Below are 21,942 nucleotides of genomic sequence, written 5' to 3'. Positions count from 1 at the left end.
GGAAGGCATTTGTAACTTACTATACTGGTTATAAAAATCTGTCCCACATGAAGCTATATTCCATGTCCCATATTAACATTCTCTTGTATACACTCTGTCTCTCATTCACTATGTATAGAACTAAACTAATAACATGGGCATCTATGGACATGTTAAAATGTTGCTCATCTCTCTGTTCTTCAGGTGGATTGTAAAAATCTAATGTGATAGAAGCATAGCCATCACTGAAAAATGTATGGCCAAGTGTTGCTGCATGACTTATCTGCAGTGCAGGAGAGGGCTCTACACTCAGTGTCTGCAGATCTCTAACCTCTCTTTGAGAAAGAGAATTACCTAGATTCCTTATTCTAATGACTGTGCACTGTGGAAGAAATGTAACTGTAATATCCTAAATATCCTATACTAAAAAGTTTACTCTTTGGCAAATGAATGCTGTTTAGAGTCTGATATAAAGTGCTGATCACCCTCTACTCCTATTGAGGTCAATGGAAACTGAAGGTGCATAGTATCTCTGTAAGAAGCATTAAGCGATAGGCAGGATTGGGTCCTAAAATATATATCTTAAGAATCAGATTTTTGATGTGTGTTTTGTTGTTTGGGGGGGGGGGTTAAGTTTTTTCTTTTAAAAATAAAATATTTGTTATGCTTATTTCAGGCCTTTGATTGTTATTGGAGGTTCCTCTGACAGGAATCAGGAAATCATGGGAGCTTTCCAAGAATTCCCACAGGTACGCAGATATATAACTTTCTGCATAAAGGCTTCAGGTAAATAAATGGAGGCAGATCCTCGGCTAGAGTAAATTGTCATTGCTCCACTGAAATCAGCTGGGATCTGCCTTTCTGAGGTTATGTGGGAATTTGTAACTTTTTGCTTTCTGGAAGACTGTTTGTTTTTATCGCAGCATGCAGAGCACCCATTCATACCAAAGTAAGATAGAAATCGGCAAAACACTTCATTGAATCAGTTTTGGTGACTAAAATAATTTCTTTTCACGATAAAGATTCTCTTTCTCTATGATAAGAAAGGTAGAGTTTGTCATGTCAAGTGCCTCTTTGTTGTGTGTTTCATTACAAGCTGTTGTAAACATTGATATTCTGTGGAATTTATTTCTTTTGTAAACAGTAAATGTGAATTAATCACCACGACACTTTTCTAAAGAAAAGAAAAAAGCATGCAATTCTTGTAATTTTTTTTTTTTTTTTAAGGTTGAAGCTTGTAGGCTATACAGCAAATTTTCTGTCAGACCCAGCAGCCTAGAAGCTATTCCTGCTGTTATTGAAAAGGTACAAAACAGTACATAGCAACTGATGGTTAGCATTTAGGCAGCTTCTCTTTAATTCCTCAAGTTTTGGAAATAGTTGTTATTTAATTACCTAATCCTGCAAATTTACCATGGGCTTGTTGATTAGTTAAGTCACTATAAACACTTGGGAGATCTTTCCCATATGATAGTTCATGGAATAAGGTTACAAACAGTGTATGGGCTCAATCTGACTCTCACTGAAGTCCACAACAATCTTTTGCTTGATTTCAGTGGAAGTTGGATAAAGCCTTAAAGACGTTCTATGTGACAGAGGTGCAGGAGTTAGGAATGCCGCACGTGCAGCTTCATCTCTTCAGTTTTGGCTGTGAAGGAGTATTGCTAGATGTTCATATTGTGAGATTTAGGTTTTCCACAGACACATCCTTATCTTAGCTCTCCAGGATTGGGTTTGAAAAGTCTCATGCCACTGCTACAGCACCACATTAGCTGTGTCAACTTAAATCCTGTCACAAGCAATACTGTTTCCAGAAGTGCCAGTTCAGCACAGTAGCATCTGTGGAACAGGAGCACTGGTGTCCTAAGTAATAAAAGGCGGAGGCTTCAGGGATCATGCTACTTTAAAAAGAAATTCAGCAGGAAATTTTGACTTTGTAATTGCTGATTTAACAGCTGATAGTGTTGCTGTCTCAGTGTAAATGAGGCAAAGCATTTACAATCCAGTACCTTCTGTCCACTGGCTCACTTTATCTGGCTTAAATGGGATGGGAGGGAATTAAAAAAGTTAACAAAACAAAACATAAAATGTTAGGTTAAAATAGCCCATTATAAATCGTGTCCAGGAGGTTTTACCTGCAGGTGCATAGGGAATAAGACAGCTCACTTGCTTCATTACACTCTTGGTTGGTTTTTGTTTGTTTGTTTAAGTATCAAGATTTTTAAAAATTCTCTTAAACAGTGATTAAAGTAGTGCTTTTCTCTTCTCACAATAAATCTAGGCAGTGAGGTGCAGTATCTATGGTCGCCCAGGTGCCTGTTATGTTGACATGCCCGGAGACTTTGTAAATCTACAGGTGAACAAGAGCTCTGTCAAGTGAGTACAAGTTACTTGCATGGGTGATGTTGTTAGATATGGAGTTTTTCCTACGTGATCTTTTAATCCATTGGTCATTGCATTTAGCAAAAAAATCTGTTTGAAGTAATATTGCACAACCTACCATAGGGGCTTGAACACATTGAAATTATATTACTTGCAGTCCAGCCTATGGATGTAGGATCAAGTGTGAGTAGTCTCTTGGTCTATCCAAGGCCGTGATCAAGTGTCTTGATGTTTTTGGTCTTTTGGCCTCGAGATGAAAACCTTGTCTGTGTCTCTGGGACCTTGAAGTAAAAAATATTTTATATTATGTCATGCAGGGGTGAACTTATAAGAAGTAAAATATTATGACAGTATTATGCCATTATGTAAAGCAGTGGTACATTCTCACCTAGAATACTAGGGATATATAGGAGAAAGAGATGAGTTCAGTGATAGGCGATGAATTACTAGGAGACATTGAAAAATATTACCGTATATACTTGTTCATTAGCCCGTTTGTTTATAAGCCGACCCCTCAAAATGGATAGGTAAAAATAGCAAAAACTGTATGACCCTTTCATAAGCCGACACTATATTTCAGGGGTTGGAAAACTTTGGCTCCCGGCCCGTCAGGGTAAGCCACTGGCGGGTCGGGACGTTTCGTTTACTTGGAGCGTCTGCAGGCATGGAGCCCCTCAGTTCCCTGTGGCTACGGTTCGCCATTCCCAGCCAATGGGAGCTGTGGGAAGTAGCGAACAACGAACCGCGGCCACAGGGAGCTGAAGGGCTCCATGCCTGCAGACTCTCCAGGTAAACAAAATGACAATGTATTAGATATTCAATTCAATGATTCCATAGAGTTTTAAATCATCATATTTTGGTGTAGACCCATTTATAAGCCGACCCCCGCTCTTTGATGAGTCACTTTTTTTACCAAAAATATTCGGCTTATGGGGATCATTTACATTAGGGAGGAGGAAAGCACTTAAGCATGTACTTAGCCCCATTCTTATTCAGGAAAGCACATAAATACATGTTGAAATCCCATTGACTTAATGGGGGTGGCATTTGAATGGCAGGTATTGTGTTAATTGAGGCACTCCTGTGATATAAAGTGCTAGGTTTTCCAGGTTTGTATGGGGACGTGGAAGAACCTGCAATTAAAAAGGTGGTAGAGGAGGTTTCTGTTGCATTCCTCCTCTTCCCCTGCCCTCTCCAGGACAATTGCAGAAATCTTGAACCTTTGGCAGGTTTCTCAAGAAAATATCATTTCTTTTATGAAAAGCAGTAGGGAGGAAACTAGAGTGGGCAGCCTTTGCAGCCGTTTTATTGCTATAATGAGTCTGAGAGGGTTTATGCAGAGAGGTAGCTGCCCACATATGAGGGAAAGGAAAGGAAAGCTTCAGAATGCAAGGCTTTACCAAGACAAATAATTTTATTTAAAATTACTATGTATGTGTTAATAGAAATATGCATAGGTTGTTAGTTCACAGTGTAACGCACATATAAAATAAGATGATATTAAAATTAAGGGTTTTATTTTTGCAGCATGCTAAATATTTTGCTTGTTCTGTGGAGTGGCTTATTCTTAGAAAAATTTGGTTTGAATATGATGAGCAATTTAAATTTTGTTTTTAAAATAAATTTGCTGTTCTGACATACCATGGACTGTTAAATTGTGAGATTCAAACTCTGTTATTTTACAGTGAGTGACTGATTTTACCTTTGAGAATTGCTTGCTTTGCATTGCATTTCCTTGAAGATGCTAGCCTATCTGTCTTCCAGATATGTTAAGTGCTGTTTGCCGCCTCCTGTCTGCACAGCTGAGCACTCTGCTGTATCTGAAGCGGCATCTATCCTTGCACATTCCAGACAGCCTCTCCTAATCATTGGCAAAGGTAACATGATTTGATGTAGCTTTGAACTTTTCCAGGTGTTGGAAAGAATAGTGACCAAAGTCATTTTCTTCATAAATTTAAAACATCTTTTTACTGTTTATAAAATAGCATCTTTAAACTTGGAACTAAAATCCGTTTTACTATTGGAATAATTTTTTTCCTCCATCTTGAACATATACTGGCTTGCTCTAGATTTTCCCTTTATTTTTTTCATCTAGAGTAAGTCAAGTCAATACAATACACTGAATATATATGGAAAACAAAGGGGTAAATATTATCCTAAGCGTAAAGCCTGTTCCAACCAAAACAGACCTTGTTTGTCAAACTGTAAGAGTGTCTTCTCTGACATATACCTGTCTAATACTCTTGTATTCTACTATGAGAATCATAACACCAAACCAAAGTGATCTTTATTATTTGATTTGTACTCTCTGAATGTGCCAGACTACCAGACCCAGATCATGAAGCCTATTCTGTAACCATGGAACAGCTGCTGCCGCCATTGCTATATTACAGACTTTCCACTACACTCTGCCAGTGCATTTCACCTCTAGATCAGAAATGGTCCCTCTATGGATCAGAGGATAGTTCAGACTCCATGCTCAATCAGTCATTTTGCCTCTCTTCTAAGTGGTCAGCAGTTCTGGTGCTTTTTGTGATGAAGACACATGTCCAGCAGGAACTGAACTGAAACCACCAATTTATTTAATAAAGGCCACTGAATTGCTAGCCAGTTACTAGAGAACTGGCTGAATATGAACAGGTGAATGAGAGATGAAAGGCTCTGATATCAGAGAGAGAGAGAGGTTCTGTATTCTCACATAAAGAGAAATTGAAAACAATTGGATTGTTTACTCATAGAATGGAGACAAATACGTGACATGATAATAGTATATAAAATAGTAAATTGTATAGAGAAGGTAAATTAGGAGCATCTCTTCTCCCTAGTCTGTAACACAAGACCAAAGGCACATTCAATGAAATTGAATAGTGGTACATTTGAAACTGATGTAAGAAAATACTTTTTTCCACATAATGCATAATTAGACTACAGAACTCATTGCCACAGGATGTTGCTGACACCAAAAATACAGCAAAATTCAAAGAGAAATTGGACATTTGTATGGATAACACGCATATCCAGAGTTGTTGTAGTTTAATGCTAGCAAAAAATTTGCTAAGGATATAAAACCTCATTCTTCAGGTTTTAAGCCAATGATCTTCTTTGGGGTCAAATTATCCCAAATCTGCTTATTATGGGATTTCTTGCACCTTCCTCTGAAGCATCTGATGATCGCCTTTGTCAGAAACAAGGTATTAGACTAGATGGACCACGAATCTGATCCACTAGAACAATTTTTATGTTCTTCCTACAAATCACTAGAGTCCTCCAGTCCTCTAAAATTGGACTTGTTTTCCAGTAATCAAGATCTTGCAGGTGACTAAATAATCAGAGAGCTTTTGTTTGCATGTCCATTCAAGTGCTTAGGAGATGGTCAGTGACTAAAATCCAAGAGAGACCCTAAAGTCACTTATCAAAATATCTTAATTGCAGTGCTTTCTACTGTGTATGCTAAATATCTAGAACCTTATTTCCAAGCTTCAGTCATTGGGAGCCCTCATAATTCCTGTTAGGTAAAGGTGTCTTTTTAGCTGCTTCAGTGTAAAGCATGACACACAAATTACTATGTTACCCACAAAAACACGAAGTTAAAAGGCCAGTATTAAGGTTGCAGAATCAAGTACTTAAAAGAAATGCCAGAATTAAGATTGCCTGTGCATCCTTAATTCAGGCCCCTTGTGTGTATGCATTACAGTTGTTAATTACATGATCACATACTATTTTTTTATTATTATTATTTTTTAACACTCATTCAGTGCACAGGAGGGACCTGGGAATGAATCAGAGTTGTGTGGTGAAGAAGGCCGTTATCTGTAGGATCCTTGCCCCTCTCGTTGCAAAAGTTGGAAGGTGTGTGGTGAATGAGGCAGGGGATTGCAGGAAGAAAATGGAGGGTCTCATAATTAAGGTAGTTTAATGCTACCCTGGGGAGCTGGATTCTATCTCTGCCTCTTCCACAGAGTTCCTACATGATCCTATGCAAGTCACTTAAAGAAAACTTTTCACAGATGGTCAATAATTGTGTCCATCATTTTCTTGGTGCCTAACTTGAGATTCTGAAATCTGATTTGATAAGTCCTGAGCAATTACAGCTGCAGCTGAAGTCAATGGGAGCTGTGCTTTGAATGTATGAATGTATATACTCTGAAAAAATGAAGTCCCCAGTGCTACAAAATGGGCACCCAAAATTAGTGGATACTATTGACTTTAAATGTCTGTGATCTCAGATACCAGTCTTTAAAATGAGGATAAAACCCTTTCATCTCACTGTGAAAATAGTTTGTGAAACACTCAGATACTGTAGTAACAAGCATCATAGAAAAACCCATTGGGAAAGTAATCTGTTTTCAGAGCCTGGCTTGAATAATGTACAGTAAATAAGGACTAGGGCCACACATTGAACAGTGAGAAGAAAATAAAGTAGTGCATAGCTGCTCATTAAGTGAGCGCCATCAATTTTGTGCACGGACTGAGAACGGTGAGGTGGAAAAAATAGTGTGTGATCGTGTAGTTAAATACTTCATCGTAATGCATATGCACAGGGGTGCTGAATTAAGGCTGTACAGGCAACATTAATTCTGGCATTTCCTAACTTTCCAGTGCTTGATCTTGCAACTGTAATGTTCTTTTAACATAGTTTTTGTGTACGTAATTTCCTAAGTATTTAAAAAAAACAAATTGAAAAACAGAAATTCCATCATGTGATATCCTGTTGACATGCACTTGGTTCATAAGCAGGGTTAGAACCTTTTAGATCTACCGCACAGACCTCTGCCACTTGAGCTAATGGAATAACTATAGCAGTAGTAGATTATCATCCTCTGTGTGGACCAGATGAGAGACACAATTTGCAGTGGATTTCACAGATGCTTGTTGGCAGCAGAGGAGTGATGAGACTCGTGAATCTTAGGTTCCATTCCAGGCTCTGGAGAGGAGTGTGCTCTAGTGAGCACAGACTCTTCTACTTATACACCCCAAGTTTTTGACCCCTTCTGCTCCATTCCCTGCAATGTGACGGTGTCCCAATCCTATCTCTTCCCCATGCCAAATTTCCAGTCCCTGCACCAAAGCATGGGAGTGCTAGAACTTCTTAGAGAAAAGATTGGTTTGCCTATGGTATAAAATTCTGGCAATGTATTTTTCCCCAACCTCTTTTTCAGAAACAGCTAAACCATTTTGGTGGAAATTTTTCTGAACACATTCTGCCTGTGGCAGACACCTGCCATGAAAAGGCTCAGCCAAACAGTTAAAAAGTTTGACAAGTTACAAGCAACTGAAAGCAAGGTTTTATAATGGGAAGTGTCATGCAGCCTTAATAATAGGTGGTGCTACCAGCCCCATCTATATAATATGATTGTTTAGGTTAACTGAAGAGTACATGTATCCTGTATGTTTCAGAGATCACATTGTTCTCCTGTTTTAGAGAAACATTTAAGCATATATATAACTTTAAGCACATGAGTATTTCTAAGTCAGTGGGACTATTCACTCACATGCTTGAAGTTAAGCCCTTACTTAAGCACCTTGTTTAAATGGGGCTATGAAAAGGCATAATTATAGGTCACATGAAACCATTCTTTGTACTTTGTTTCCTATAGGGGCTGCTTATTCACGTGCTGAAAACAGCATCAGAAAGTTGGTAGACCAGTGCGGGCTACCATTTCTGCCTACCCCAATGGGAAAAGGAGTTGTTCCTGACAACCATCCAAACTGTGTAGCTGCAGCCAGATCCAGGTCGGTATAAGCCAAGGCTTTGCTGCCAATCCTGTCTTCTGGGAAACTAATAGGAACATACCATTAAAGATGCAGCAAATTGCAACATGTTACAAATACTGTGGAAGGCCTAATGCAAAAAGCAAAAAAAGTTTGTTTTCACATTTCGTGCAATTTTATGGCAGTGGATAAAGCCAGTAGCTTTACACAGCTGATGTCAAATGCTGCTTAGAACTGAGTCCAGAGTGAAAGCGTGGGAGTCACTAGAAATTTTTGGCAACAGCTAGGCTGAATTCTTTTGAGTTACGTTTTGTTGTATAAATATTAAGCCTATATCAGACAATATAGTAGTTTATAGCACAGAATGAAGTACGTAAACAAGTTAAATTCCGTGTAGCAGAAAACTACTGGCATATTCAGTGTGCTGACCTTTAAGGCTATAAAGTGGTACATAAAATGGAGTATCACAATTCAAATTTTGCTTTATGCAGCCTCCCTTTTATAGCATTTGTAGTACATTCCAGTTTAATTGAACTACTGTCTCTGTAAATCCTTTAATTGGATTGAAGAGACCTATATTGAAGATTGTGTTTTAAAAAAATAATTGTAGTCACTGGCAAATTAATGTGAACTTACTTATGGAGAACTTGTAGGTATGTGTGTACGGTGGGCTTACTTTGCAGCTGAAACTCCTATATACTTAAACGAAGTTGTGTGTTGAGCATATATCTTTGTCATTATGGAGTATGTTATTAATAAATCTGAGAATTTAAAAACTACACCTGAGGTACTTTGCTCAGCAACTGAGCCACCTTGGGCATACACACCAGAGGGCTTAATTAAGATTGCATGGTCAACCTTCATTCTGGTATTTTCTAACTTTTGAGTGCTTGATTTTGCAACCTCCACATTCTTTTGAAGTAGGGTTTTTGTTCATTTGTTTTGTTTGTTTTTTTGCTCTAATAATAATTACTTTCACAAAATGAACACTGTTTTGGAAAGAGACCTTAGTGCTTTATTTGGAAATTCAGAAAATCATCTTTTTATATAAACTAAGGGACAGTTGTCTGTATAAAAGATTTTTAGCTTGCTGAGCTAAACAAATATAGACTGGAGGGAAGCAAGATGTGTTATTGTATTCTCCTAAATGATAGGGGTGTTGTGCTATCTGGAACTATTACCATTTTTGAAAAGCAATTAAATACAGTAACTCCTCACTTAAAGTCGTCCCAGTTAACATTGTTTCATTGTTACGTTGCTGATCAGTTAGAGAACATGCTCATTTAAAGTTGCGCAGTGCTCCCTTATAACGTTGTTTGGCGTCCACTGCTTGCAGAAAGAGCGGCCCGCTGGAGCTAGCTGGTGGGGGCTTGGAACCTGGGTGGCCCGGCAGCCCCCTATAAGCTCCCCACTCCCATAAGTTCCCTGTGTGGCAGCCGCCCAGCAGGCTACCAATTGCCGGCAGTTCAACTGTTCCTCGCCTCACTGCCATGTGCTGCTCCTGCCCTCTGCCTTGGAGCTGCTCCCCGGAGTCTCCTGCTTGTTGTGCGGGGATGGGCTAATGTCAGGGTGTTCCCCTTCCCCCCCCCCCCCACTCATGCCCCCCCGCTTACGCCATCTCCATAGAGCAGGGAGGGACACAACAGGGCTCAGGATGTCGGGAGCTTACTAGCAGCACTTGCTGTCTCAACTTGCTGATCTACTTAAAAAAACAATCTACTTAGAGTGGGGTCAGCATACTTAAAGGGGCAATGCACATCTTTCTCTCTCACACGCAGGGTGTGTGTCTCTGTCTGCCATGCTGACTCCCCTCCCTCCATTTGTGCTGCCTTGTAGAGTGAGGATACGTTAACAACAATATGTTAACCCTTGAGGGCTCAGCCGAGTGCTGGTTCATCATTTAGCAGGAAGGCATTCCCTGGGAAATATCCCACCATCTGACTTCACCACCTCAATCAAGCTTCAAAATCCTCATTGCTGTGTACAGTATTAAATTGTTTGTTTAAAACTTATACTGTGTGTGTGTGTGTGTGTATGTATGTATGTATGTATGTATATATGTGTATGTATATATATATCTTTTGTCTGGTGAAAAAAATTTCCCTGAAACCTAACCCCCCCCCCCATTTACATTAATTCTTATGGAGAAATTGGATTCGCTTAACATCATGTCGCTTAAAGTCACATTTTTCAGGAACATAACTACAACGTTAAGCGAGGAGTTAACATATACAAAATATTAACATTTCATGTTTTTCTCTTGTTTTCCATTATTAGGGCATTGCAACATGCTGATGTAATAATATTGTTTGGTGCCAGGTTGAACTGGATTTTGCACTTTGGACTTCCACCAAGATTTCGACCAGATGTAATGATTATCCAGGTAACCTAGGAAAATAATTTGAACAGCACGTTCTATAGGTTAGCTCTCTCTGTAATAGCCTGCTCTTCCGTGTGGTGATCCTTGTCATATTGACAGTGCAGTACAATGCATGTGATCACTGTAGTTCTCCAAAATAATTACTTTTATTTGTTTTTAATTCCCTTGATATTTTCAAAATCAATATAATGTTATTCCGAGCATATAGGACTTGATGCTGCTCCCATTGAATTAATGGCAAAGCTCCTATTCAGTGCAGTAGCACAGGGATTAGGCCCATAATGTACATGTACCATGTATAGGACTATAGTTTCCTTGATCAGAACCAAAGAGCTCTGAAATTGTGGAATTGTTCATAATAATGGACCCTTCTCTCAATAGGATCCTTTAAAAACATTATATTATATTTACAGTCAAAGCAAACAAGATCTTGCTGCTCACTATCAGAGCCTGACCACTTGGGAACAATGAGAGTAGTGGAGGAAAGGCTACTTAACAAGTGAATACTTCTGGCAAGCTGTCTGTGTTAGGAAGGGTAGGACATAAACACAATTTTACTCCTCCCATTTCAAAATATTGTAAATCATGTGTTCAAGGGCAACAGTCAATTTTGCTCTCTGATTAGCTGGCTTTCTGTAGTCTGAAACATAATTAGTCTCGTCTGGTCTCCAAAGGTGTCCAGCTTGTGCTCTTCACACTAGTAATAAGTTTTATTTATTTATATATATATATAGAGAGAGAGAGAGTGTACTGTGTGTTGGAGGTATAACAGAAGCAGTAAGTTGGTGCTAAGGGTACAGATGAACATCTGAAAATGGGAATATGCAGTAGGTTTTTATTTGGAGTAAATCATCTCTTGAATAGCACTTCCAGTAAAGATTAGAGGAAATTACTCTTAGAGCTAAAGTGAGGACTAATGATGTTGTTAGAAAATACTCTTCTATTTTACAGTGTAAGTCTTATTGATTTAAAAATATTCCTAATTGATTCCGTGTTCTTTTGTCTAAAAACTATTTTTTAAAAAATAGGTTGATATTTGTGCAGAAGAGCTGGGGAATAACGTGAGACCTGTAGCAAATTTATTAGGTGACATAAATGCCGTGACTGAGCAGGTAATGTACTGCAAGGTGTCTATAACTTCCTCTGACTTATAGAAAGAGAGTAAATTCTAAAAAAAAAGTCCTAGGAAAAGCCTTTTTTTATGCAGTATGTTTATGCTTGCATCCAGTATCTAATCTAAAATTAAAATTGTAAAAGTAGATGTTGTATTGTGCTGGGATCTTGGTGTATGATTTAGATCAGGGATCTCAAACTCAAATCACCACGAGGGCCACATGAGGACTAGAACATTTGGCCCAAGGGCCGCATCACTGACACCTTTTTCATATAAAGGTACAAAAGCCCCCACCTCCACTCCACCCCTTCCATGAGGCCCTGTCCCACCTCGCCCCGCCCCCTCCCTGCCCCATTCCAACCCCTTTCCCAAATCCCTGCCCCGGCCCCGCCTCTTCTCCGTCTCCTCCCCTGGGCACGTCTCCCCGCTCCTCCCCCCCCTTCCTCCTGGAAAGCGCTTAGCGCCGCCAAACACCTGTTTGGTGATGGGAAACACCTGGAGGTTGGCAGAGGAGTGGGGATGTGGCGTGCTTGGGGGTAGGGAGGGCAGCGTGTGAGGGGAGCTTGGCGGCCGCAGGAAATAACTCCTCTGGCTGTGTGTGTTTGAGACCCCGATTTAGATTTTCTTGAAGAAATTATTCTGAGGTTTATGTTTTGAAAGAGGATAAATTGTGTGTGTGTTTTATTTTAGCTTTTAGAACAACTTGTTCTAATGGGATGGAAACATCCTTCTTATTCAGAGTGGTGGAAGGGATTAAGAGAGAAAATGAAGAGCAATGAAGAAACATCCAAGGTAATACTCTGGCTCAGTAAAAGTGGCTTTTGATCCTTTTTCTGGGCACAGTATCAATCATATCCCTGTCATTATTGTAGTTAAGTCTCCCTACTAATCAGAACTTTCAAGTTGCTAAATTCTGAATGGTATCAAAATGTTTCAGAAGATTCTTGTAGACTTACTGTGTTCAGTTTTATCTACTATATGGACAGACTGGGCTTAAGAGCTAATTGTCATCCAAACCCCATAGAAGTCATTGGGCTTTGGATCAGGACCATAGTGCCAGAAGGAAGCCCTTGTGTAGAAGATGATATGGTAACAGAATTGATTTGCAAGTGATGTGGTGTTACTCTTAGCATATGACAGCTCAGTTTTGCTAAGGTAGAGCCTTTATTTTTATTTTATTTTATGGATGTGCCAGTTATTGTGACAATGATGTCCATTAAAAGCAAGTGACACATTAAGGCCCCAATCTTACAAATACTTATGGATGTGCTTAAATTTCTGCATATGAATTGGACTGTTCATGCCTGGAAGTTTAAGCCCATATGTGTCTGCAGGATTGGAGCCTAAATTAGACTCCTTTCAATAGACAGCACAAACCGGAGCTGTTCCTGAACCACCCCAACACACACATGGCACAGCTCACCTGCGATTAGAAATAGTCCAACATTTTTACTCTGTTTGAACAGCACCTAGCATGATGTGGTTCTGGCCCATGAGTGGGTGCACGGCAATACAGATAATAAATAGTCATAATCATGGTTGAACAAACTGATGTGCCTTGCTCGTTGCTCTGAAGGTCAATAAACTGTTGATGATGGCACACCAGCAGAGGGAGCAGGTTGCACACCTGAGGGAACTTCTGCTGAAAACTGCCTGTCTTCAGAATTACAAAGGCACTGTCAGCGAAAGTGACTCTGCTGATCTCAGCCACTGGGAGGGAGTCTAGTTCTGCAACCCTTACTCAGGAGAATAGTCCCTGACTTCAGTGGTAATATTCACACATGGAAAAGCACATTGCCCTTATGCTAAGCAGTACGTATAGAAATGATTTATAGTCTCTTATTTTTTTAAAGGCATTGGCATTACAAAAGTCCCTGCCTATGAATTATTATACAGTATTCCATCATGTCAGAGAACTGTTACCCAGGGACTGCATTCTGGTTAGCGAGGGAGCTAATACTATGGACATTGGACGCACTATGCTTCCAAACTATCTTCCTCGCCACAGGTAAAGTATTTTCTTTGTTGCCATGATGCAACAATTATGTGCATATGTTTCCACACAGTTGGGTTATAGGTTACCGATGCTGTGTCTTTTTTAAATAAAAATGTTATTTAAGTAAAGTAAATATATAATGTGTCTTTGGGGAGGGTTTGTTCTTGTTAAGGCAAATTATCTTTTTCCCTTTTGGTCATACCCTGTCATTGTTTTTTATACTGAATACACGTTGATTTGTGTGGGACTTCAGCACATAGTACAATGGTAATAAATGGCCATATTTCAAGCAGGTGAAAGTTATTTAAGAGAGATCTCAGTTCTTTTTGGGATGGGAGTATATTATTGAGTCCCATACTTAGTGTGTGAATCTGTGCCTAAAAATGTTAGGACTTATTTAAAATAAGTTTTTTAAATAAATAGGCTAGGGTCCTATCCTGCAAGCAGATTCACACGCGCAAAATTGCTGAAAAGCAGAATCCCCTTAAAAGCAATGGGAGCTACACGTGTTTAGCACCTTTGGAAAGCAGGCCATATATTGGGCCTCTACATAGGAATTCAGGTGCCTGAATGTAGACATACAAATTCTGAAGTTCTGATTTGTGACTTTATTTATTAAAGCCAGCTATTACAGAATGACTGTAAATTAGAGCTAGTCTGTATTTATTAGATTGTATGAGAGAGAACTGGACAATCTTTGCTGAGGTGACCCTTCAGATCTGATTGTGGAGTCTAGAACCTCCTTCTGAAAACAGGTTCATTTGTGACATATCATGCTAACAACATATTTGAGATTAAATAAAGTTAATTTAAAATTAACTGTGGGAAAATATATATATATTTTTTTAAAGGTTGGCACGGTGACTATTACACTTTTTTCCTTGCACATAGCATTGTGCACATAAGAGGGCAAATTTGAAAAGTTAGGCCTATAATAGTGCATTTTTTTATGTATTTTGCATTTGCCTGGTTGAAATGGTCTTATTTAATTACAGCTTGCAATTTGATTTCAAAAGTTGAACCTGAAGACTAGAATTTGAATAGCATTATTTGCCTGAAAGTTTTCAGGCTTCTAGCTGGATTTCCAGAGAGTTAAATGTAGAAAAGATTTCATGTAGCCTATTTGACCTTTGGGATGCAAGACTCAATAGAACAACTATTTTACTACCACTTGAATCATCTGATTACATATTAATTAGATGTTTTGAAATACTAGTACAATGTAGACTGAAAGCAATCAGGAATACAGTACATTGTAATTGATAGTATGTAAGCATCTCTTATTCCAGTCAACTCATTTCTATTTATATGTGTGTTCATTAGAGTATTATGAAATCTTGATCAGATTCCTATATGAAAACCAAGTCTATTTAGACCCATGGTATGTAATATAGCACTACATGTGTCAAATGCCTTTTTACTATCCAGATACTGTTTTATAAGTAGTTAGGTTATATCAAAATTACTACAAGCCAAGAACAAACTGTCATGGACAATTTGAGAACTGTTTGCCTGGCTGTACAGGAAAAATAATGCCGTGAAGAAATAGGCAATAATTCTACTTTCTTATCTGTAGACTCGATGCTGGTACATTTGGAACAATGGGAGTTGGGCTAGGTTTTGCTATAGCAGCTGCAATGGTGGCTAAAGATCAGACACCCGAGCAGCGAGTGATCTGTGTAGAAGGAGACAGTGCTTTTGGATTTTCTGGCATGGAAGTGGAAACTATTTGCAGGTAAAGTTTTTGATCAAGTAAACCATCTTAATTTATTATCCCTGACAGACTATCCAGATCGTGGAAACTGACTATACACAAAGTGCAATTAAATGCACAAAGAAAACTGAAAAAATACAGAAAAATAATTTTGTCCTACTAATATTAGGTGCTATTTGTTGGTGGTGTTCCTCTTGTGGAGGGAAGTGAGAGAACTTATTTTCTCCCTGTGACATGAGAGATCAGCCTAGGTATTTGAGAAATATAGCCACTAGGATTGTCTGGGCTGGGATCAACACATTTGAATGGAAGCCTCAGTGACTGAATATTAACTCTTCAGAGCAAGTTATTTCCTAGCACCCCCACCTCTCTGCAGGGAAAGAGGGCAAAAGCCCTAGCAGGAAAGCAAAGGCAGAGGAGGTAGACAGACAGTGGGATGAGCAAAGATGGGGCTGAGAGAAGAAGGGCATGGCAAAGCCATGGCTTCCACCAATATGAACTCTGTACTAAGCTACCATTATCATGCTAACTCAGAGATTTACAGATTCTAGATTCCAGGTAACTAATAAAGATCCACTTGTTATCCAAAGGCTGCCTGGTGTAGGCTGCAGATACTTACTGAAAAGCATTGCACCCCGAATGGGAGTGAGGCAACTAAGTCGCTCACAGAAGTGTGGCTCATTTGGACTCACCACAGAGAGCCATGGAGAGAGAGATAGGGGTTGTTGGAGCTCGATGGGCCAGTTTGTTAGTCATTGCCCTGTGAAACAGTGGACCCTTGGGTCCAGCAAGCTAAAGGGGTCACTCCCAGGAGACTGGTTAGAGGCCAGACCGTAGACCAGACCCTGTGAATCTGTGACACTTGTAACAATAGTAGGTATAAACTTTAATACAGAAGTGATTATTTTTGGTAGAGTGGCCCTTTAGCACTTCACAGAAAGATGCAATTCTTCAGAATTTCTCCCACAATCTTTTTTTTTTTTAATTTATGAATGGTTGCAGGTATAACTTGCCAGTTGTAATTATCATAGTTAACAACAATGGGATATACCGTGGTTTGGATGCAGATTCCTGGAAGGAGATGTTAAAATCTGGAGAACCAACTGTTTGGTGAGTACCTCTAATCTATGCGCGCTTTTAATTAACTGAGAAGCGACCAAGAGGGTCTTTTTATTCATGGCTAGTATTTTCTGTTCTAGACTAAAAGCTGAAGTGAAAAGCTTTATGGTCTCAGATCAGTAACTAAATGGCAACAAATATACTTTTACACAATCACCATGCCCAGTTATACACAACTAAGTTCAGAGGAACTGAATTACATGTCCCACCAGAAACTTAGCGGGCCAGCATAATGACCATCTAGTCATTTAAAAGTACTAAAATTGGCATAATCCTAGTTGGTCATTCTTGCAATTTTAACTCTGCTATGAACCATAAACCTCTTTGCTTCTTTCAGTGCACCCCCTGTTTGTCTCCTGCCAAATTCTCACTATGAGCAGATGATGTCAGCATTTGGGGGTAAAGGATACTTTGTAAAAACACCAGAGGAACTGCAAAATGCCCTGAAAGCAAGCCTGGCAGAGAAGCAAGTGCCTTCCCTTATCAATGTAATGATCAACCCACAAGCTGACAGAAAGCAGCAGGTACGTGTTTTCATTTTTCTCAGGCTCTGATGGACAGACCCCCTGTATCTTCCTGACATGTGGGGAGGGTGCTGGTCTGCAGCGAGGATCTATGGAGCTACAGGGATCCACTCATGCTCAGCTCTTTGTAGTATCAGGGCCTTCGACTTCACCGTCTTCCTTCTTTACATTTTCCTAATGGGCCTTATTTATTGATGATATTGTTAGGAGTGTTGTCACAGTATCAAAAATCATTCCTCTAATCTCCTACCAAAGAAATTGAGAATAAAATTATATTTCCATAAGCAGTCTTACACCGTTCCACAAGGGCAGGAATATATTTTAGTAAATACATATTTGTATTCTACTCCACCTTCTACTTGTCTGTTTCATTTTTGTTTTTTGCTTCCAGGATTTTCACTGGCTGACTCGTTCTAATATGTAACAAAAGATGCAGTGTGTGATGATCCTAGCCAATACATCGGCTTCAACCAAACCAATCATTTTCCAGGAGTGAAACAGCTAAAGCTATATTTTATCATTATTTACATAAGATTGTAAAATCCTAGTTTTGTTTCACTTTTTAAAAAAAAAAAACACTTATACACTACTGTAATAGCAGTAATCAACAAAAGAGACCCCTAAATGTACATCAGAGTGTCCACTCAAAGGAAGTCTTCCTTTTATGGCTATGAACCAGATCATATAGAAACACTTGAATGATAAAATCATTCTTTTCTTTTTACTACAAATGTAACAGATCAGACTTGTCAATTAAATCCTTAGTCCTTCCGGGGGCTGGGAGGGTAAAGGGAATTTGTTGTTTACAAATGGAAAAAAATCTTCGCAATCATAGTCTGTCCTTTGTTTTGGGGTTGTTTTCCCCCTCTTGATCAACATCCTGCTTACCAGAAAGCTTTTTTTTATAGACCCCAAGTCTCTTACTCAGGGTTGGCACCTCAGTGAGAGGTGCTGAATATCTTCACTTCCTATTCTCACAGTCCATTGGAGTTGACAGTCCTCAGCACCTTTCAGGGTTGGTGCTCAGCCTCTACTCCAGCAAAATATCCACTAATTTCAATGGGAGTCTTGTCAGAAAAGGACTGAACCCTTAATTTCTTGCACTGTATTTTTCTGTACAGAGATGCAGACTGTGAATTGACAGTTTTGTATCCTGGAATTACTTTAGAAACTTCTAAAGTGTATTTAAAAAGATGCCAGATTTCACTGCAATACTGGATTTGTTTGTTGGATTAATTTCTGCAGCCTGCTAACTCGAACCTGCTTTACTAGCAGAAAAAGAAAACCTTAAATTACTGCCTTGTCCACCTGTTCCCACACCCACCTATCACGCTGAAATCCGTAGTGCATAAGAATTCAGAAATAAACATTCCACAATCAAGAGATTGCAAACTGTTAACATTGGGGCCAGTTGAAGGGACCCCTGCGCTTGGGGTTGGCTATGGGGGTCACCTAGGTTAAAACTGGGCTAGTGCCAGCAGGCTGAGAGGATGCACAGATTATGGCTGGGGTTAGAGTTGGGCCCAGCTAGGGGGGGCCCTCTGGGCTAGAGGTGGGGCCAGTGCCCCTAATGTCAGGGTAGGGTCTGGCTGAGTGGGCCCTGAGATAGCACCTACCCTAACCCTGCCTTGATTTAAGGGGGACTTGGGCTAGGGTTGGGGCCAGGAGCAACAGGCTGAACCAGCTCTCTAAGCTGTTATGACTCCACAGAGATCTGTGCTATGCCCTGGCCTTTAAATGGTCTCCTGGGAGTAACCCCTTACCAGTGTCTGACCCCAAGGGCCCACACTTTTCCACAAAGACAGGCTACATGGCCTCAACAACTACTGGACTGGGCCTTTGGGCTCCAGAACCCCTGTTTCTCATCATGAGCTCCTACTGTAAGTCCAACTCAGGGCTGGTCTATGCTGAAAACTTACATCAGCATAGCTTCATCTCTCAGGATGAAAAATCCACACCCTGAGAGATGTAACTTAGCTGTGCTGACCTAACCCTCCAGCGTCGACAGTGCTGGAATTCTTCCATCAACCCAGTTACTGCCGCTCAGTGCGGTGGGTTAACTACAGAAATGGGAGAACCCCTTCTGTCACAGTAGCGCTTCATGTAGACACTCACCAAAGTGGCACAAATGCAGCAGTGCTGCTGTAGCATTTTAAATGTAGACATACCCTTAGTTCAGACTTTTGCTGAGCCTTTTTCTTCTTAGGGAGTAATGCAGAAAGTATTTGGGATGGATGCAGGACAGCCTTGTCAAAACAAAGTAGCATTTATTAGTCATCTGGAATGCCACATGGAAGAGTCCCTAGGTTAGTCTGGCTAAGTTCTGCTTTAGACAGAGTTTGTATTGGTGAGAGCCATGGCACAAGATGTCATGTTCTGCTGAGATCCAACTAATATCTCTGTCCTTGTATGTCCTTGCTCTTTTCACAGCAGAACTGTAAGAGTAGTCTGTTCACACCTGAACTTCCTTTGTTTCCAGCTGTGGTCTTTTCACTTTCCTTCCTTGCACAGTTAGGAGGAGCAGTAATAGCCTGGTCCTTGGCTCTTCCATTATCGCTGCAGGATTTTCCATACATGTGCGTAGATTCCAGAAGATTCTTGATAAGCTGTCTGGTTCTAATCCAGGGAACATTCATAACACAGACCCCTTCCTTGTATCAGGGAGGAAGTAAACTTTTCATGCCATATTGGATATGGATAAATAGTGCACAGCTACAGAGGCACACATATAGTTCATAAAAATCTTTTAAAAAATTCCCACATTACCATCAGCCCCAAAGGAGGTTTGGGGCCAGCAGCGGCCCCCGCGTTAGATTTTTGGGTCATAACTAGTCAGGGACCCAGGGTTAGGGCCAGGGCCAGCAAGAGACTTGGGACTAGGTTTGGGACTGGCTGGGAGCCCTGAGCTAGGGTAGATTTGGGGTCTCCTAGGGGCGCCTTCTAGGTAGGGGCTAGCAGGGCCCCCCCGGGCAAGGGTGAGTGTTGGGGCTAGCTTAGCGTAAAGGTTGGGAATGGCCAGGGGCCCAGTATAAGTTTAGGATTGGGGCTCTCAGAGGGCCTGGGGTAGGGTTAGGGGTGGGAATGATGGGGTTATTGATAGGATTGGGGTGGGCAGGGGGCCCTGAGATGGGGTTAGAGGTACCTGGGCTAAGGTGAGGGCAGGGGCTGGAATGGGAACCTGGTTAAGATGAGGGTTGGCGGTGGCTAGGGCACCCAGGTGAGGGAGGGAGCTGGGCAGGGTCTCTTGGCTAGAATGAGGGTTAGGGCCAACTGGGGTCCCCAAACAAGGGTTGGGGTTTGGGTCATGTTGTATTAATTTAGATGGAACAAATGGGCCAAAAGTGTTAACGTAACCCAGTGCAGTTCAACATTAAACAGTGTTAAACAACGTTTGGGGTTTGTCATAAAGACCTCAGCCTGCTTAGTTGTTTGGTGGCAAACACACCATTAAATATCCTTGTAACCTTTTATTAAAGATACAGGAAAGACGGAAAACCAATTAAAGCTTTTAAAATATAAAGTACTGAATAAGGTTTTCATTTTAACAGCATCACTTGTTCCCTTATAGCTGGAGAGAGTTTTTAGAAGGAAAAGTCCCATTGTTTGACAGTCTTAGATGGGATTAGAGATGTTAATAACTGTCCTTTAGCGGAAAAGAGAAGAAGTTAGTTGAGATGAACTGGAGCTGTTGTTAAAATCCAATCCAGTTTCCTAGACGGCAGAATAAAATAACCCTGCACAAATGGGGAGAGGAAAGAATGGCAAAGAAAGAAAATGCAGCATCTGTCTCTGGTGTTGACTCTCACTTGCTACCTCACTGCTGGAGAAACACAGGCATAGCATACAATCTTATCAGCCACTCTGAGACCTGGCAAACTTGTACCAGCACCAGGCTGTTAGGGCCTCGCTTTTGGTTGTCTCTTCCTAGTCACAGCAGGGAGAGAGACAAAACCTCACATCCCAGATTGTGTTTGGGATTCAGCCAGAGCCAGTGGAGATGGTGATATCATCTGGGTTCCTCCCTGGCCCAGCCTGTTCAGGACATCTGTCAGGATCAGGATGGTGAAGGCCTGGGGTCCCAGGAGGTGGCTTGGATAGTGGCCATGATGGTGGAGCTCACTTCAGTAGCCAGTGGTTTTCCCGAAGTCTTTAAGGACCCCCAAAAGGAAGTGATGTGTGGAATAGCCCATCCCTTCAGTATTTTGCCCACCAGTTAGGGCTAGTTTCCAGCACACCAGTTTTGGCTCACTAATTTCTGGTTCCACATTTCTCTTGTTTACCAGCGTGATCTTAACACATGCCTTGAGCTATGGCCATAGGCCTTTTTGTTTACACTAGTTGTCTCCCTTTTGTACCTTTTCCCATGCACACTGGCTGTTCTAGGTTATTGTGAACATCTTATGAACTTACATTGACTTTTTACGTTCAAATTCACAATTAGGGTAAATTAGCAGTCACGAGGGGGCCTAAAGGTAGGGTTAGGTTTGGGGCTGGCTGGGGGCAAGGGTCACACTGGGGTCTCTGGGTTGGGGGTGGGGCCAGTATAGGGCCCTAGGTTGGGTTAGGTTTGGTGCCTTCTGAGACCATAGGTTGGGAATGGGGCCAACTGGGGGCCCAAGGCTGACATGGGGCCCTAGACTAGGTTTAGTGTTATGGCTGGAGGCCCCAGGCTAGGATGACATTTGGAGCCAGCTGGGGTTAGGGATGTGGCTGGCATGGGGACTGCATGCAAGCGTTAGGGATGGGGGCCCCCCAAGCTAGGGTTAGTGTTGGGGTAACCAAGGGCCCCAGTTGAGGATGGGGCCAACTGATGGCCAAGGATGAGGGCTGGGGCCAGCCAAAGTTTTGGATACCATGAAAAATAAAGTTAGAACATAAGAGAAGCCATACTGGGCCAGACCAATGGTCAATCTAGCCCAGTGTCCTCTCTACAGACAGTGGCTGGTGCTAGATGGTTCAGCTACCAACCCAAATTGCCCTGCCCCGCTCTCCCTGGGGCTCGGGCTGTCTGCCCTACAACCG

The 21,942-nt window shown here is 41.0% G+C and overlaps 1 protein-coding gene across 3 annotated transcripts in view; it reads left to right on the top strand.

Annotated features, from left to right (window-relative positions):
• Nucleotides 1-21,593, top strand: part of HACL1 (2-hydroxyacyl-CoA lyase 1) — a 43,885-nt gene extending 22,292 nt beyond the window's left edge. For all 3 annotated transcript variants that reach the window (XM_039526716.1, XM_039526717.1, XM_039526718.1), the window contains 13 exons: nt 656-728; nt 1,207-1,284; nt 2,261-2,355; nt 4,126-4,238; nt 7,959-8,094; nt 10,351-10,456; nt 11,482-11,565; nt 12,258-12,359; nt 13,421-13,575; nt 15,140-15,298; nt 16,280-16,387; nt 16,734-16,920; nt 17,312-21,593. In XM_039526716.1, coding sequence (XP_039382650.1) covers nt 656-728; nt 1,207-1,284; nt 2,261-2,355; nt 4,126-4,238; nt 7,959-8,094; nt 10,351-10,456; nt 11,482-11,565; nt 12,258-12,359; nt 13,421-13,575; nt 15,140-15,298; nt 16,280-16,387; nt 16,734-16,920; nt 17,312-17,344 — 1,429 coding nt within the window. In that variant the 3' untranslated portion in view covers nt 17,345-21,593. The remainder of the gene's footprint in view (nt 1-655; nt 729-1,206; nt 1,285-2,260; nt 2,356-4,125; nt 4,239-7,958; nt 8,095-10,350; nt 10,457-11,481; nt 11,566-12,257; nt 12,360-13,420; nt 13,576-15,139; nt 15,299-16,279; nt 16,388-16,733; nt 16,921-17,311) is intronic.
• The last annotated feature ends 349 nt before the right edge of the window (nt 21,594-21,942 follow it).

This window comes from Mauremys reevesii, linkage group 2 (genome assembly GCF_016161935.1).
Source record: "Mauremys reevesii isolate NIE-2019 linkage group 2, ASM1616193v1, whole genome shotgun sequence".
NCBI classification, from domain to species: domain Eukaryota; kingdom Metazoa; phylum Chordata; order Testudines; family Geoemydidae; genus Mauremys; species Mauremys reevesii.
The sequence above is the reverse complement of the archived record's forward strand: the minus strand, read 5'-3'. Positions and strand labels throughout refer to the sequence as shown.